An 18,395-nucleotide genomic window follows, 5' to 3' on the forward strand; every position below is an offset into this window, starting at 1 on the left:
ACAGATAAAAAAGACTAGGGATGTGGCTCAGTGTTTGAGTGCCCTTGGGTTCAACCCCCATACTAAAAAAACAAAAATGTGATCTGTGGACCAGCATCATTATTATCACCTGGGGTTTTCTAAGAGATGCTTAGTGTCAGGCTCTACCCAAGACTCAATTAATAAGAGACTCCATTTTATTTATTTATTTATTCTTAAATGTTTTTGGTATTGGGGATTGAAGTCATGGCCTCAAGTATGCTAAGCTTTACCACTGAACTATACTTTCAGCCTAGAATCTACATTTTAAACAGATCCCTGGGGGGATTTGAATGTATGTTGATGTTTGAGAAGCACAGATTCTAGCAGTGTATCTCAATCTTAGTTGTGCAATGAAATTACTTAAAAAGAAAAAATTCTGGGGATGATGCCCAAGAATTAATAATGGTGAAAGCTCCCCAGGTGATTTCAGTATTAAACAAAGTTTAGAGGCAATTTGAATGCATAAGTGATTGCTAATTCCTGGCATAGAGAACTAAAAGATTCCATTTCTTTCAGCTCAGTCAAAGGCCTACTGTGGCTGAACTACTTGCAAGGAAGATTCTGAGGTTTAATGAATATGTGGAAGTAACAGATGCTCAAGATTATGACCGGCGAGCTGACAAACCTTGGACCAAGCTGACTCCTGCTGACAAGGTAACTGTAAAACATGTAACATATTTTCTTTCATATTTGAGAGCATGCTCTCTTTTTTCTTTACTTGAAGGATGCCAGATACTAAATAAAATAAGGAACCATAAAGCTTCTAGTTTTGATATAATATTAAATTTCAAATCAAGATATAAAATCACAGGGTGTACAACCAAAATCTTATACTAATGACTCCACCACCGGCATTGAAAGAAGAGGAGGAAATCCCTGACTCCACCACCGGCATTGAAAGAAGAGGAGGAAATCCCTGCTGTATCACAAAGTGAAAAAACAAGAAGGAAACAAAATGTTTTAAATTTTGTTTTATTTATTTGTGTGTGTGTGTGTGTGTGTGTACATGCATGCAGGCGATATTGGAGATTGAATCCAGAGCCTGATGCATTAAAACACATTTGTTGAATGGATTTGGAGTGGTATAGTTCAGTAATTACACACATTCACACATATTCATCATAGTTCCCTTTTTTTGTTGTTTGTTTTTGGCACTAGGAATTTAGCTCAGGGGCACTTTTCACTGAGCCACATCCCTAACTAACCCTCCTTCCCCCCCCTTTTTTTTTTTTTTTTTTTTTTGAGGCAGGGTCTCACAAAATTGCTGAAGGCCACCACACCAGCCCCTCTTTATCGCAAGGTTATCTCTTAGTTGCCCAGGTTGATCTGGATCTTTTAGTCTTCCTGCCTCAGCCTTCTAAGTAGCTGGTATTACAGGCTTGCACCACTGCATCTGGCACACACATAAACTTCTACAGTAGGAAAGGCATTTTTACATGCTGTGAAAAATATAAAAAACTATAATCTCTCTTCAGGGTTTTCAATATTTGGATTTATCTTGACATTTTAGGTTTATTGTGAGATGAATTGTGTCAGAAAATGATGTATGTTAGGTTCAGAGCTTGGCTTAACGTGATGTATGTTAGGTTCAGAGCTTGGCTTAATGTGTGGACCTGGATTTTTTTTCTTCCCTCTGTGTTGCCTGTCAGGGACTCAGTGACTCTCAAAGTTAAGCACAATAGGGAATAGATGGCAAATCATAGTGCTATACTACAGCAGACAGAAAATGCTAAAATCTTTTTTATTTCTACCCTACAGGCTGCTATTAGAAAAGAATTAAATGAATTTAAAAGCTCAGAGATGGAGGTTCATGAAGAGAGCAAACATTTCACACGGTAAGAGCCAAAAGACCCAAAAACTATAAGCTAAGTAAAATTTACCCCAACAAACAAACATATCAGAGCTGTTTAGGTTGGAGAACTCTGGACTAAGGATGTAGATCAGGGCTAGAGCGCTTGCCTAGTATGCACAATGCCCAGCACTATCCCCTGCACCACAAAAAAAAAAAAGAGAGAGAGAGAGAGAATTCTAACATCATCAGGAGGCTGAGGCAGGAGGATCTGAATTCAAAGCCAGCCTCAGCAATTTAGCAAGGCCCTAAGCAACTCTGTAAGGCCTTCTCAAGGCCCTAAGCAATTCTATAAGGCCCTCTCTCTAAATAAAATAACAAAAAAAGGGCCAGGGATGTGGCGCAATCCAGTACTGGGGGGTGGAGGGAGCAGGGGTGTCGCATGTCACATGCAACTGAAGGGAATTAAGAGTGGAAAAAAGGGGGGGGGAAGAGGGGTGAGAGGGAAAGGGAGGGGGCAGGGGATTAGCAAGGATGGTGGAATATGATGGACATCTTTATACAAAGTACATGTATGAAGACTTGAATTGGGTATCAACATACTTTATATACAAACAGAGATACAAAAAATTGTGCTCTATATGTGTAATAAGAATTGTAATGCATTCCACTGCTGTCGTATATTTAAAAATAATAATAATGAAATCGATGAAAAAAGAAAGAAAAATCATTTTTAAAAAAGTAGAAAAAAGACTTATTGGGGGGGCAGGATGGTTACTGGCTGTTGAACCTAGGAACTACATCCCAGCCCTTTCTATTTTTAATTTTGAGATGGGGTCTTGCTATTTGCTTAGAGCCTTGCTTAGTTGCTGAGGGTGGTCTTGAACTTGTGCTCCTCTTGCATTATAAGCTTGCACCATCACACCCAGCTAAAAAACATTAAAAAAAGAATATAACATTTCAGGGGCTGGGGTATAGCTGAGTTGGTAAGAGGTTTGTCTCACAAGCCCAAGGCCCTGGGTTTAATCCCCAGCACCAAAAAAATAAAAATAAAAAAGAATGTGATATTTCATTACTACTGATACAAGAAAAGTTATCTACATTATTTGGTAACCTTTCTTTTGATCATCTGTTTTAGCTACCATCGTCCATAATGCTGAAGTTTGAGAAAGGAACTAAACAACTTCTCCAAAAACCAGGACTGCTTTGCTGCTTGTTTCCAGAGTGACATTATGGAGGGAACTTTAGCACTTCCCCCGCATAGCCAGAATTGCATCCTCTGGGATCTGGTTCTGGAGTGAACAGCACTCCTATGAATGTAGCCTTCCACTGGAATGGATTCTCATGTGCTGCCCCTGGGACAAAAGCCAACACTTCATCAGTACTTTTGAACTTTTTAATATAGCAACATTCTTGAGGGGTTTTCCCTCACCAGTCACCAAAGTTCTGAGCCACTGGCAGGTTCTGAGTTTTACTGACTTTTCCACACCCTTGCCCCAAAATTACTGCCTGTGCTGAGGCACAGTTTGCACCATTAGCCTTACCTGCCCTGCCCTAATTGTGAGACCCACTTGTATAGGCACTAAATTCCAGCCTTCAAAAATAATTGCTTGTGGGAAAATTTTCTAGAGGCCCCAGCCTTCTGGAAAAAGGGGTCCCCACTTCCAGAGGATGCCTTCATACCACACTGGGATGTCAATTGATAGCATTGCACTATACCTCTTGTAACACAGCAATATAGTTCTCTTCAGGCATACATGTCTGAGGGGAAGCTCAGGATCTGACATGTTCCTCCTTTTTGGCACTTGTCATCCTAATTTTTATTTTTAAATGATTTTGAAGAAGTAATGGGAACTTATGTTTTTCCTGTTCATTAAAGTCTGAGCTGCAACCAGAATGCAAGTTGGTCAAATGAGAAAGCGTGTATATTTTTTTGTATATAAAACAAGAAAAGGCCTTAACATTAATGCCAATTTGGCAGAAAGCTGACTGGTGGTTTAAATTTTATAGGCTGTTGTACTTTTATTGTACCAAATACTGTAAATCACTTCAACCAGTAGTAAAGCAGAGTTGTAGACATGCTGGGTGAGCACTTGTTTGGTGTCAGCCCCCACACTTCCAACCAGAATCGCAGCAAGATCCTAAGGGATGTGGGGTGCTACATGGGAAAATGTCTTTGGAGAACCACAAAGGAGGGGCATGTTATGGCTCACTGCCCTTCTCTAAGTGCCGTTTGCCCTCTCCTGCTGCACATTCCCTCTTCACTCTAACACTATTCTCCTGGCATTCTCTGGCAGCTTAACTCACGGTTCCTTTTCCACGCTGTAGCCAGCGTTTTTGGTGCCTAGGAATTGGCTTAGTCCCACCTCATTTTGTAATTGTAATATATGTTAGTATAATTTCCTAAAATAAAAAGTTTGGTTATCCTATTTCCTTCTTTTTTTTTGGTGGTGGTGACGGGGGGATTCGGGATTGAACCCAGAGGTGCTTTACCCCTGAGCTACATCCCTAGCTCTTTTTATTTTATTTTTTTTATTGTGAGACAGGGTTTCACTAAGTTGCTTATGCCCTTGCTAAGTTGCTGAGGCTTGTCTTGAACTTGGGATCCTCCTGTTGCTGGGATTACAGGTATGCACCCCTGGGCCTGGTTCTTTTTCATTTAAATTAATTAAATGGACATTTCATTTAAACGGACTGGGCTAGTTTGGTCTCAGTAACCACACTGAAATCATATGCAAGTTTATTTTATTTGCAGTGCTGGTGATTGAAACCAGGGCCTTGCACATGACTGGCATGCACTCTACCACTAAGCTGTACTTTTTTTTTTTTTTTTTTTTTGCGGTACTGGGGATTGAATCCAGGACCTCATGTTGTATGCTAAGCAAGCGCTCTACCACTGAGCCTCATCCCACTTAGTATCTCCCTCTTTATTCCTATTCACATTGTAAGTGGAAGAAAGAGACAGTTTTTATTTAACTGATGAATGTGGACTTTTTCTTCACTGTGATGTTTAGGAAATTGTACTGTTTTATAGGTTTCTTTCTGATCTCTTGTCATTTGTTCTTGGTTTTTCGTTTCTTTGTTTTGGTACTAGAGATTGAACCCAAGAGTGCTTTACCACTGAGCTACATGCCCAGCCCTTTTTTATTTTTTATTTATTTTTTGTGGTGCTGGGGATTGAACCCAGGGCCTTGTGCATGCGAGGCAAGCACTCTATCAACTAAGCTATACCCCTAGACCCCCTTTTTTATTTTTTGAGACAGGGTCTCACAAAGTTGTTGAGGACCACATTAACTGCAGTCCTCCTGTCTCAAGCTCCTGAGTCACTGGGATTACAGGTGTGTGATACCATGCCCAGCATCTATCATTTTCTGTATGTAATTTTTGAGTAGATTTTTCTTCTTTCATGTTCACATCAGATTTGCTGAAGAATGAGAACATCAGGTCAAAACAAAAAAGTCAAAGTGAATTTACAAGGTAGTATTTTCTCTCTGTGTAGGGATTGGGGTGGGAGTTGGAGTTCTCAATTACTGTCAAAGGTTTTATAAAGGCTATGGAACAATACTAGATCTACATCTCTTTGAAGTTCATTAGCATTTGGAGTAATTCAGTCTGTTAGAGGTCTGGGTATATGGTGGTCACAGATAAACTGCTAACTTGACTCTTAACCATCCTGTCTTATTGGTTTGGGAACTGCTTGGCATGTGCCTGCATTCTCTGACTTGAAATGACATTTTCAAACCCTTCTTTAACTGCCTTTCTTTCCCTTAATGTGCCAAGCTTAATACAAAATTTGATTCCTGAGCTACTTGTCTGCCTTCTATGTGCCATCCAAGGATTCTGATTGATCTTTCATCTCATTTGTGTTGTTTAGAAACAAGATACTTTGGGTGTAAAATGTGTTCAATTGTTTATTTAGTTTTTATGTAAATAAAAATGGATTTGTGTTCCCTTTCTGTGTAAATGTGAAGTTCACAATCATAATGTAAAAGAAGAAATAAAAGCTGTGTGTTGTACTTCAAGATGCTGCCCTGATGTACAGAATCTCCATGTAAAATAAATAATTGCATTGTATATCAGTCTTACTATCAATATTAATTATTAAAATATGTTAGAAGTTTAAAATGCCAAGCCTTCTGGAATGTGTTATTTATTTTTTATGCTCTATTCCAAAAGATGAAAGCCTGCTTAAAAATTATATCCAAGAGGCTGGGATTATAGCTTAGTGGTAGAGCACTTACCTAGCATGTGTTTGCCCTGAATTCAATCCCTAGCACCACAAAAAACAAAGCCAAAAAAAATTTTTTTTTTCAGTACTGGGGATTGAACCTAGGGGCGGGCACTTAAGCCACTGAGACACATTTCCAGCCCTTTTTTATTTAGAGACCAGGTCTCCCTAAGTTGCTTAAGGCCTCTATAAATTGCTGAGGTTGGTTTCAAACTCATCCTTCTGCCTCAGCCTCTAGAGCCACTGGGATTACAGGCATGTGCCACCGCACCTGGCAAACCCAAAATATTGCTAATTACCCTATGTGAGAAGTAGGTGATGGGGAAGAAATAACCATAAGGATGTCAAATGTAGCCAGAGGTGAGAGTCAATCACGTTTGTGTCTGCACAAATCCAAAAAAACAGCCAATTGTGACAGCATTGCACTAAGCATCTGTCCTGTGTAGCCCACCCCTAGCTAGTTAGTAAGTGATATATTCATTTTACCAGTGAAGAAACTTAAGATGGCCAAGTGCTATGCTATGTGCATGCCTGTAATCCCAGCCATTTCGGAGGCTAAGACTTAAGGATCAGAAGTTCAAGGGTAGGGCTGGGGATGTGGCTCAAGCGGTAGCACGCTCGCCTGGCATATGTGCGGCCCAGGTTCAATCCTCAGCACCACATACAAACAAAGATGTTGTATCTGCCGAAAAACTAAAAAATAAATATTAAAAAAAAGAAGGGCTGGGATTGTGGCTCAGCGGTAGAGCGCTCGCCTAGCACGGGCAGGACCGGGGTTCGATCCCCAGCACCACATAAAAACAAAGGCATTGTGTTGTGTCCATCTACACCTAAAAAATAAATATTTTAAAAAAAAGTAGTTCAAGGTACAAAAGAAAAACTAAGATGAAGTTGCTTCCTGAGGTCAAAGCAATTATGTAATCATTCTTTGCACATATTTGAAGACAAGCACTTGTATTCCAACTGATTGCCTTCAAAAGGATTTACTAAATGTGGGCCACATATAATTGGACCTCCAGCTGACATCACAAGAGGACAACTGGTTCTTCTGTACTCTTGGCAAACAGCCCAGTTTAATACAGGTGGCCTCAGCAATGACTCACTTTGTACTCCTCACTTCAGAGTCTAGCCTTGTTTAGCACATTATCCTTTATCAAGGAGTAAAGAAACAGAACTGCTCCCAGATTTTCCTTTTACTCACCATCAAAAGAGACCTCGAATTGCCACTGCATGTTTGAGGTTAAACTCCCTCCAAAAGACTATTTGGACCTTGAGATCTTGTCTGGAGGTTCTAGCAGGAGAGCACAGCTACTCTTGACCTAAAAAACATCCTTCTCTATCAGGGAAAGTTGTCCTCCTTCACCCAGCACACAGCTTTTGGAGGGACACACGTGGAGCTGTGAGGGTGAAATGGAACATCCACCTAGCCATCCAGATAAGCCAAATCAACCCTGGTGATCAATGCCGCAGCCAGATCGCCTTCACGTCCGGAAAGACTACTTAGAAAGAGTACATTGCCCAGTAGCTGCAGAAAAAGAGAATGAATTTTGGGTTTTTGTGGATTTAGATGACTACTCCAGAAGAGAGTGTTTTTGGAAAACCATAATCAGAAAGGGCAGGTCCAGTGGATACTGAATGGACAGGGAATCTTGTAAAAAACTGTACAACAAAGGAAAGCATAGCTGGACACTGTGGCACATGCGTGTATCCCAGCAACTCAGAAAACTGAAGCAGGAGAATGGCAAGTCAAGTCCAACCTCAGTAGCTTTGCAAGACCCTGTCTCAAAAAAAAAAAAAAAAAGACTGGAGATGTAGCTCAGTTGTAAATCACCTGGGTTCAATTCCAGTACTAAAAATAAAAGAACTTTTTGTCTTCAATGTATCCCTGAAGACAAAACAGCCTAAAACACTGCTTCAGGATTCTAACTCAACTCCAGCTCCAGGATCCAGGAAGCATGAAGGGAAAAAGCAGGAACCACCAACAACCTGGACCTCTTGCGCCATCTATTGCCTTGTGTGGATATTGTTTATTTCTTCCCCCAAATGCTGCCCCCCAAAGCAGTGTTCTGACAGGAACCAACACAATTTCCCTGAATCTGTTTCTTAGGACACAACCCTTTTTTAATGTTTATCTTCTTCCTATCCTCTCTGCTCCCCTCAAAAAAAATAATCCCTTGAAACTCCTTTTTTTTTAAGGAATTGTCCACATACTTTTTTTAAATTTTTTTCTTTTAGTTGAACACAGTACCTTTATTTTATTTATTCATTTTTATGTGGTGCTGAGGGTTGAACCCAGCACCCTGCACGTGCCAGGCAAGTGCTCTACCGCTGAGCCACAGACCCAGCCCCTGTCCACATACTTTTTTTTTTTAGAATTCTATTTTTTTTTTTGAGAGAGAGAGAATTTTAATATTTATTTTTTAGTTTTCAGCAGACACAACATCTTTGTTTGTATGTGGTGCTGAGGATCAAACCCGGGCTGCACGCATGCCAGGCTACCATTGAGCCACATCCCCAGCCCCGTCCACATACTTTTTAAAAATATATATATATTTCTTTGGTTGTAGTTGGACACAATACCTTTATTCCAAACATTTAGTTTTATGTGGCACTGAGGATAGAACCCAGGGCCCTGCGCGTGCTAGGTGAGCACTCTACCACTGAGCCACAATCCCAGCCCCTGTCCACATACTTTTTTAAAAAATATTTTTTCTAGTTGTTGATGAATCTTTATTTTTATTTATTTACATGTAGTGCTGAAACTTGAACCCAGTACCTCATACATGCTAAGCAAGCACTCTACCACTAAGCCACAACCCCATACCCTTTGAAACTTTTTAAATTATTACCCTATCTTCTGCTTTTCCTGCACTCCCTTCACATAATCTGCTCTAACATTAAACTTAAATTCCTATGTAGTACAAGCAGTTGAGCTAAATTATTGACAAGCTGGGGGAAAAGAAGTGATGGATTCAGTATGAAGGTACATGCTTGTAATTCTACCCACTCAGGAGACTGAGGTAGGTGGCTCTTAAATTTAAGGCCAGCCTCTGCCACTTAAACCCTGTTTCAATTTATAGGGTTGGAGGTTAGAGGGCTCAGTGGTAGAGAGCCACTGAGTTTAATCCCCTGTAATATAAAAAGAAAAAATAAAAGTGACAGAGAAATCAACTGAACAGGTTTCTTGGCATCAATTTATGACCTCTGGTCTATACACACTACTTCCCTATCTAAAGTCATGTTTGTTCAACTCATTAAAATCTAAACCGAGGGGCTGGGGATGTGGCTCAAGCGGTAGCTCGCTCGCCTGGCATGCGTGTGGCCTGGGTTCGATCCTCAGCACCACATACAAAGATGTTGTGTCCACCGAAAACTAAGTAAGTAACTAACTAAATAAATAAATATTTTTTTAAAAATCTGAACTAGAATGCCTTTCTATAAGATCTAGTGATTTCTCAGTCACCTGTTATGTTCTGAAGCTTATTTTCAATTCATCTACTGTCTATTCTGCGGTATTTGAGGGCTTGAGCCACATCCAAGTCTTGGCTTCTGAGTCAAACACTGACTTGTTTGTCCTCTGATCATGCTTTCTATGTCCTGTCATTTTCTTCCCTGACCACATTCCCCCAACCCTCCAACCCCAACCCCCGTACTAAGGATTGAATCCACTAACCTACATCAGGAGCCCTTTTTGTTTTTATTTTGAGACAAGGTCTTGCTACATTGCTAAGGCTGGACTCAAACTTTCCAGACTTCTGAGTAGCTGGGATTACTGGTGTATACCAGCTTCAGCTGCCTTTTTGGTTAAAATTCATGTAGAAATGCATGACCTCCTATTGTGAATGTTGTTTTGGTTTAAGTGAGGAAGAATAGGCAGTCTAATGCAGACATGTAGTTGGAAAAGATGTCAGCCATTTTTCAAGTAAATATTACTCCATGATAAAATGTAGCACTTTAATTCACAATTCAATCATGTAAATTCTTTTTCTAGCATGAATTACTGTGCTTTTATTTTGTTTTGGGGGGTACTGGAGATTGAACTCAGGTGCACTCAACCACTGAGCCACATCCCCAGCCCTTCTTTTTTTTTTTTTTTTTGTATTTTATTTAGAGACAGGGTCTCACTCAGTTGCTTAGCACCTAGCTGTTGCTGAGGCTGGCTTTTGAACTCCTTATCCTCCTGCCTCAGCCTCCAGCACAGCGGGGATTATAGGTGTGTGCCACTGTACCCAGCTCAACCATTGAGTTTTTGTATGCAGGAAGTGTTTTATGCTTACTTTTCACCTGTCACACAAAATATTACAGATAGATATTCAATGTCTGAGAATTAAAAATAATTTTTACATTCTCATCAAGAACAATTTAAGGTGAAACTTACTTTTTTTTTTTTTTTGGTAGGGAGCATTGCATCCAGGAGCAATTTACCGCTGAACTATAACTCCAGTACTTTTTTAAATTTTGAGACAGGGTCTCATTAAATTGTTTAGAGCCTTACTAAATTGCTGAAGCTGTCCTTGAATTTGCAATCCTCCTACCTCAGTCTAGCCTCACTGGGATTACAGGCTTGCCCTACCATGCCTGACTCTGTCTCACATCTTAAAATCTGGGTAATCATACTAATGTTTTAGAATTGTTATGATAGCAAAATAATAAATGTATAGCACTCAGAGCAAAAGGAGAAATACTATCAACCTTTTTTAGTCAATATACCTTGGATGTGATGGCTGTCAACTTATCTAACAATACACAAAATTCTATCATTTTTTTTTGCATTGCTGAATAACAAACCCAGGACCTCATGCATAAAAAGCACTCTACCACTGATATACACCCCCAGCCCTGTAAATATGTATCTTCAGGATTCTCTACTTGCCTACACCTTTGTATTAGTAGGGTTTTGTTTGTGTGTGGTAAAGGCATAAAAAATTTACCATATTAACCAGATTTTTTTTTTGTTTTTTAGTTTTAGGTGGACACAATATCTTTATTTTATTTTTATGTGGTGTTGAGGATCGAACCCAGCCAGGCGAGCGTGCTACCGCTAGAGCCACATCCCCAGCCCCAGATGGGTTTTTTTTGTTGTTGTTTGTTTCTTTGAGTTTTTTCCCCCAACCAACCTCATAATAGGAATCAAATCCAGACCCTTACCCTACCACTGAAATACACCTTCAACCTCCATTTTAACCAGTTTTTCAGTTCACTACCACTTAATTACATACCCATTATTGTGCATAGGAAGTATTTAATTTTAGCCAATTCATATAGAAGCAATTCTTTCCAGTATAAATCAAATGTTTCTTTCACATGCGAAAGGACAGATCCAATTCCTTTTGAGACTTGTGTTTTTCTTTTCCTATTTTGCATAGTTGTTCCTATTCGTTCATGTGCCAGTTTCTCTACAGACAGAACGAACCAACTGAAGTAAACTTTCGAGAAGTAAACTTTCTATTTGTTACGAAAGTTTCCAGCTACACACCCACAAACTTGTTTCTATAACTTACATTACCCAGCAAGATCCCGCGCGAGGGCTCTAGTATCGCGAGAAGCCTAAAATCCCGGTAGGACTGTAGTTTAACCTCAGTAGATCCCAGCAGCCTTAGCGAATTTCCAATGCCCTATATGCTAGTCGTTGCGCAGGCGCAATATGCCTACCTCGACTTCCGGTCCCTCCTGGGTATAAATACAGATGCTTTGGCGTAGTCGGTCTTTTGGAGCTACACTACCGTTCAGCGCTGTTTTGGTTGGTAAGTGCTTGTACCCGCGTGGTTCCTCTGCCTGATCTGTTACTTTGGGTAGGCGTTCAACATTCCCTGAGGATCATGTTGTTTAGAGGGATTGCCTTTAGCTGCATCCACTCAAACTACATTTAGGCATGCGATGGGACTGAGCAGGATGTGGGCCGCGCAGCCCCAGAAGTTTTTAGGGACTGCTATCCGGGTGTTAATTGCTGCCTGGTACATGATCCGGAAAAGAATTGCACATAGACGTTTCGTTCCCTATCCGCGTTTTAAAATTTTTCCAAATTTCGGGCTGGGGTTGTGGCTCCATGGCGGAGCCCTTACCTAGGATGCGTGAGGCACTGGATTCGATCCCCAGCACCATATTTTTAAAAAGAACTAAATAAAGGCATAAAAGGAAAAAATGTATTCAGGGCCAAGGTTGTGGCTCAGCAGTAGAGCGCTTGCCTAGCACATGCAAGGCCCTGGTTTCGAAATATGCAAGAAAAGTTTCGTGGCAGTCTTCTTGTAGCCCTACAATTTGGTTTTTTTTTTTTATTATTATTGAGGCAGTTTAGCGATACTAAGTATTTGATCGCTTAATTATGAGATGACTGGCTTTTTTTTCTTCCTTTGTGGGGCTGTGGATTGAACCCAGTGCCGCTATCAACTAGAAACTAATAATTGGTACAGTGTTGTAAGTTAAATGAATTAACAGTGACGGTCCAACGTGGATACTCTCGGGAGGTCTCTCCCCGGGCTCTGTCCAGGTGGCATAGGGGAGCATAGGGCTCTGCCCCATGATGTACAGTCCCTTTCCACAACGTTGGAGATGAAGCTGGGCTTTATGTCTGCACCTGCATATTCCTACGACTTCTCAGAGTCTGTGGACTATGACTGAGGAGACAAACCATGCAGGAAACAAAAGTATTTTTTATTAGTCCCTTGTTTATGGTAGATCTGCTTTAACCTTTACTGTATTGATAAGTGAATGCTTTGTTTTGCAGATTCATGATTCCAAATACTTCTTGCTTGGGTAAGTAGCCAATGGATTGTTTTTAACAATGTATGCTCATGTTTGTGAAGTTTGCTAAGGTATCACATTTTATGTGTTTGAGGAGAGGGTTCTATTTAAAAGTGAAAAGACTTAAAATGGAGTTCAAAGACTAGTTTGGGATTCACTAAAAGCAGTTTCAATCTATCTACAGGTATGGTCAGAGATGAGAAAAATTAAAGCACATAAGGATGTTAGAACTGTTAGCATTTGTTAGGTATTCCAAACTCCACAGTACTCAAGCATTCCAACGTGGATAACCCGGGAGGTCACTCTCCCCGGGCTCTGTCCAGGTGGCATAGGGGAGCATAGGGCTCTGCCCCATGATGTACAGTCCCTTTCCACAACGTTGGAGAAGAAGCTGGGCTTTGTGTCTGCACCTGCATATTCCTACGACTTCTCAGAGTCTGTGGACTATGACTGAGGAGACAAACCATGCAGGAAACAATATCTAGCATACTAAAATTTTTTTATTAGACTAAGATCTTCGGGATTCTAATCTTGAGTTTATTTTCATTCAGGAGAAGAAGAGCAATATTCAACTTCAGCTGTTAACCTGGTAACTTGGTTTGGGATCCTTTAATCAGACATAAGAATGGTAATTATTATTAAGAGTTTGAAAATCATCTCTTAACAGAATTTGCATTCCTAGGCAATTGTTATCCCAGATTTTAAACCTTGACTGCTGACAGGCTACCCAGTTCACCAAGTATTCCTGGAAATTAAGGAATTTAAGAAAGCATGGGGGTGAAGTTAAAATTTGTCATGGTGACTAAGAATATTTGGCATTTTCCAAATTCCAAACAAGTCCAGTCATGTTTTCTAACAAATGGACTGCAGAAGAACATGTTGATATGTCTTGAGCAAAATTTATTATGATTTCTGTTTTATACTCTTTGTAATATATCTAACAGATATCTGAGGCAAGTTAATGTGGATTGAAATAAAAAAACTTGTGAATTGAAATAAATGTGACTGCATGTTTGTGTGGTTCTTTTTCATGTAGCATTGTTGGGCTTCAGCCAAATTGAATGGTGCTGGTTAACTAAGTTACATTTCACTGTGGGGTTAACTCAAAAGTAGTAAAGGTCACAAGATCAAGTCCCAGGTTTTTCCCTTCTACCATTTATTTCTTGGGAAAATGCATGTTTTTATACATCTCTCCCCACCCATGTATGAGAAAAACAGCCTAAGAGATGAATAGTCCATGTGTACAGCTAGTGTACTTGCTCTATGCTCCTTCCTGAGAGCTTGAAATTGTTGGCCTGCTTCATCATGTTAGAAAGTTAAGTCACAATGGAAGCCTGGTCAAGTATCTGCACTGGTTGCCAGCAGTGTGGGAAGATCAGATGGACCAGAGGGAAACCATCTAGAAGGTAAGATTTGAGGTCACTAGGAACAGGTTTGGTTGTGTGAATTGTATTTGTCAGCCATCCCTGAGTTCATCAGTGAAGAGCTTTGAGGGTAGGTGCTATTTAACACATGGTTAAACTACCATAGCAGCAGTAGAAGTGATTTACCCAACCCCCCCTTAATTGAGATAATTTCTCATAATTCAAGAGGCGCAGTTACTGCCTAGCATATATGAGGTGCTAAATTTTATCCCCAGTGCCTCAAAATCAGACTAGTAGCGTTTGTGCCATCTAGGTACATATTTCTGCTTTCATAAGTTATTGAGAAAGGCTGACCAAATACAACTGCCTGAGGATTCTCTGTAGGTGGCTACCAATTTCCTGTTTTTTGGGGAAGCCAGACAAGCCTTCTATTGGAGGACATTTCTTAGTTCAACTTAGTTGAGCAACTACTGGAACCGCACTGGTTTTTCTCAACAGTAGATTGAGGGCTTTAAATTTTTCAGTCACTTGGTGACTACAGCTCTTTTTTTCTCCTGAGGAAGTATATGAGACATCTATGTTCTCTAAGCCCCACTGTTGTAAAGGTCAGCTTGCAACACTAGAATTTCTAGTTGGCTCTTCTGGGCATTTTCTGAGTGTATTGTTACTTGACTGGGTTTGATTTCGCCATCAGCTGTGGCCATGGAAGACGCAGTTCCCTCATTTGTCTTGCAGGGTCATAGCAAGGATTCCCCTCAACTCTTATTTCCCCACATAAACATACCTGGGTCTAAATTTAAGGGCACTTAACCCCTGAGACAAGATCTGGCTAAATTGCTGAGACTGGCCTTGAATTTGAGATCTTCCCTCCATCTTCTGAGTTGCTGGGATTATAGACATGCACTACCATGCCAGTTTTTTAATATGCTTATGATAACGCCTGTAATTCCAGTGGCTTGAGAATCACAGGATCACAAGTTTGAGGCCAGCCTCAGCAATGGGTGAGGCATTAAACAACTTAAGACCCTGTCTCAAAATATACAAAGGGGTGGGATGTAGGTCAGTGGTAAAATGCCTCTGGGTTCAATCCCTGCTACCTAGTGACATTGTTTGAGGGGGTGGGGTGTTTTGGGGGGTTTGCTTGTTGGAAATGGAAACCAGAATCTTTTTGGTACCAGAAATTGAACTCTGGGGCACTTAACCACTCAGCCACATCCCCAGTACCCCCTCCTTTCTTTTTATTTAGAGACTTTTTTCTTTTTATTTAGAGACTCTTTTTATTTAGGGTCTCATTGTTGCATTAGTGCCTTACTAATTTTTTTTTTTTTAGAGAGAGAAAGAATTTCAATATTTTTTGTTTTAATATTTTTTTTTTAGATGTAGATGGACATAATTTTATTTTTTTTTATGTGGTGCTGAGGATCTAACCCATGGCCTCACACGTGCTAGACAGGCGCTCTACCACTGAGCCACACAACCCCAGCCCTCAATATTTATTCTTTAGTTATCAGCGGACACAACATCTTTGTATGTGGTGCTGAGGATCGAACCCGGGCCGCACGCATGCCAGGCAGCGCGCTACCGCTTGAGCCACATCCCCAGCCCGTGCCTTACTAATTTGACAAGGCTGTTTTTTTGGGTTTTTTTAATATTTATTTTTTAGTTTTTGGTGGACACAACATCTTTGTATGTGGGGCTGACTACCGCTTGAGCCACATCCCCAGCCCGACAAGGCTGGTTTTGAACCTCCCAAGCTGCTGGAATTACAGGTGTGCACCACCATGCCCAGCTTGAAACCAGGATCTTGTACAACATGGCCAAGTGCTCCACCACAGAACTACATCCCCAACCCATAATAACTTTGAATTCCATCACTCTTACCATCTCTGCACTTCTGGGTCAAGTTCAATTAATAGATAGTTCTTTTTTTTTAAAGTTTTTAATATTTTTTATTTTTTAGTTTTCTTTGGACACAACATCTTTATATTATTTTTATGTGGTACTAAGGATAGAACCCAGCGCCCCGTGCATGCCAGGCGAGCATGCTACCGCTTGAGCCACATCCCCAGTCCCTGGATAGTTTTTTTTTATGGTTCACATTCAATAAAATAGTGATAGGGTGTGAAAGAAATTAAAGCTGATGTTTGATTCAGAGATAAAGTTATGTGGGCCCAATAAGTCTTAATGGAAGTAGGACTGAATTGGGCCTTAAAAGATATGAAAAATTCTGTTGCTGGACACAATGGTGTAAACCTGTAATCCCAGTGGTGTAGGAGACTAAGGCAGGAGGATCACAAATTCAAAGGCAGCCTCAACGATTTAGCTAGGCCCTAAGCAACTTAGTGAGACTCTGTCTCAAAATTTTTTAGGGGCTGGGGATGTGGCTCAAGCGGTAGTCTGGCATGTGTGCGGCCCAGGTTCGAACCTCAGCACCACGTACAAAGATGTTGTGTCCGCCGAAAATTAACTAACTAAATATATATAAAATTCTCTCTCAAAAAAAAAAAAATTTAAAGGGCTGGGGATGTGGCTTAATGGTTAAGTGACCCTGGGTTCAATCCCTGGTACAAAAAAAAAAAAAAAAGTAACAAGAAATCTCATTATGTACAATGATAATGCACCAATAAAAAATGTGGAAAGAGGGCTGGGGATGTGGCTCAAGTGGTAGCGTGCTTGCCTGGCATGCTTGAGGCACTGGGTTCGATCCTTAGCACCATATAAAAATAAGTGAAATAAAGGTACTGTGTCCAACTACAATTTAAAAATATTTAAAAATAATAAGGAAAAAATGTAGAAAGAAAAATAGTAAAATGAACTATGAAACATTAAAATAAATACATATTTATATATATTATATATATGAATGAAGGATGCAGGCTGGAGTGGCGCCACATGCATGTAATCCCAGCTGCTCTGGGATAAGAAGACTGCAAGTTTGAGTCCACCCTGGGCAATTTACTGAGACCTATCTCAATTTAAAAGAAGAAAAAAGGCTTAGGATGTAACTCAGTGTAGAACACCCTAGGGTTCAATCCCCAGTACCACCAATAAATAAAATTATATGTATATACATAAGTATATATATATATATGTGTGTGTGCTTATATACATATGTACATACATATATACTTACTGGGTTTAATCTCCATTATGGCCAAATGTATATATGCTGGTGTGTATATACACATACTTGTATCAAGAATTCAGGTAGTCAGAGCCAAGCACAGTGGTACACGCCTGTAATCCCAGCGGCTCTGGAGGCTGAGGCAGGAGGATCCAGAGTTCAAAGCCAGCCTCAGCAATGGTGAGATGCTTAGCAAATTAGTGAAACCCTATCTCTAAACAAAAATAGGGCTGCAGATGTGGCTTAGTGGTTGAGTACCCCTGAGTTCAATTCCCCAGTACCAAAAAAAAATATGTGTATATATATATATATATATAATATGTGTATATATATATATATATATATATATACACACACACACATACATACATTCATACATACATGCAGGAAGAAAGGCACCCTAGTAGAGGGAATAGCCCAGGTAAAGGTGAGAGAGTGGAAATGAATAATGGGCACTTTCAGAGTAGTGTAGCAGGTAATAAAGAAATATGAAATATGAAATTTACAGCTCAGGGCATTTGTAGCCTTGTGTTCCAAGCACAGCTCTAAAGAAGTACTTGTTGAGGGGCTGGGGATATAGCTCAGTTGGTAGAGTGCTTGCCTTGCATGCCCAAGGCCCTGGGTTCAAACTTCAATCCTCAGCACCAATGAATTAGAGGAGAGGCCAGAAGGACAGTTTTAGACAAGAGGAGCAGAAATGGGAAAAAAAAAAAGAAAAAGGTTTTAAACCTATACTTTTCAGAGAACCCTAATATTGATTGGAAGTTGGGGGAGGGAGTCTAAATCCATGAGAAAGTACTGAATTGAGTTGTGTGGGGCACAGTGGCACATGCCTGTAGTCTCAGTGGCTTGAGAGGCTGAGGCAGGAAGATCACAAATTCAAAGCCAGCCTCAGGGCTGGGGATGTGGCTCAAGCGGTAGCGCGCTCGCCTGGCATGCGTGCGGGCCCGGGTTCGATCCTCAGCACCACATACCAACAAAGATGTTGTGTCCGCCGAGAACTAAAAAATAAATATTAAAAATTCTCACTCTCTTTAAAAAAAAAAAAAAGAAAAAAGCCAGCTCCAATAACTTGGAGAGAACCTGTCTCTAAATAAAATTTAAAAGAGGAACTGGACCCTTGGCCCT

At 40.4% G+C, this 18,395-nt stretch overlaps 1 protein-coding gene, 2 long non-coding RNA genes and 2 other non-coding genes across 7 annotated transcripts in view; 4 read left to right on the forward strand and 1 right to left on the reverse strand.

Annotated features, from left to right (window-relative positions):
• Positions 1 to 5,941, forward strand: part of Phactr4 (phosphatase and actin regulator 4) — a 95,898-nt gene extending 89,957 nt beyond the window's left edge. For all 3 annotated transcript variants that reach the window (XM_005317687.5, XM_078025715.1, XM_005317686.5), the window contains 3 exons: positions 538 to 675; positions 1,780 to 1,856; positions 2,949 to 5,941. In XM_005317687.5, coding sequence (XP_005317744.1) covers positions 538 to 675; positions 1,780 to 1,856; positions 2,949 to 2,964 — 231 coding nt within the window. In that variant the 3' untranslated portion in view covers positions 2,965 to 5,941. The remainder of the gene's footprint in view (positions 1 to 537; positions 676 to 1,779; positions 1,857 to 2,948) is intronic.
• LOC144367973 (uncharacterized) overlaps positions 1 to 13,334 on the reverse strand; it is a 35,686-nt gene extending 22,352 nt beyond the window's left edge. Inside the window, exon 1 of the long non-coding RNA XR_013427636.1 lies at positions 11,540 to 13,334. This is a non-coding gene — a long non-coding RNA (uncharacterized LOC144367973). The remainder of the gene's footprint in view (positions 1 to 11,539) is intronic.
• LOC144367972 (uncharacterized) lies at positions 11,676 to 13,779 on the forward strand. Its single transcript, XR_013427635.1, has 3 exons — positions 11,676 to 11,782; positions 12,763 to 12,791; positions 13,331 to 13,779. It is a non-coding gene; the product is annotated as an uncharacterized LOC144367972 (long non-coding RNA).
• LOC120891049 (small nucleolar RNA SNORA73 family) lies at positions 12,481 to 12,682 on the forward strand. The gene has a single exon (XR_005735483.1). It is a non-coding gene; the product is annotated as a small nucleolar RNA SNORA73 family (small nucleolar RNA).
• Positions 13,057 to 13,259, forward strand: LOC120891047 (small nucleolar RNA SNORA73 family). Its single transcript, XR_005735480.1, has one exon. It is a non-coding gene; the product is annotated as a small nucleolar RNA SNORA73 family (small nucleolar RNA).
• Positions 13,780 to 18,395: the final 4,616 nt, after the last annotated feature.

The sequence above is a fragment of the Ictidomys tridecemlineatus genome, chromosome 11 (assembly GCF_052094955.1).
Source record: "Ictidomys tridecemlineatus isolate mIctTri1 chromosome 11, mIctTri1.hap1, whole genome shotgun sequence".
NCBI classification, from domain to species: Eukaryota; Metazoa; Chordata; class Mammalia; order Rodentia; family Sciuridae; genus Ictidomys; species Ictidomys tridecemlineatus.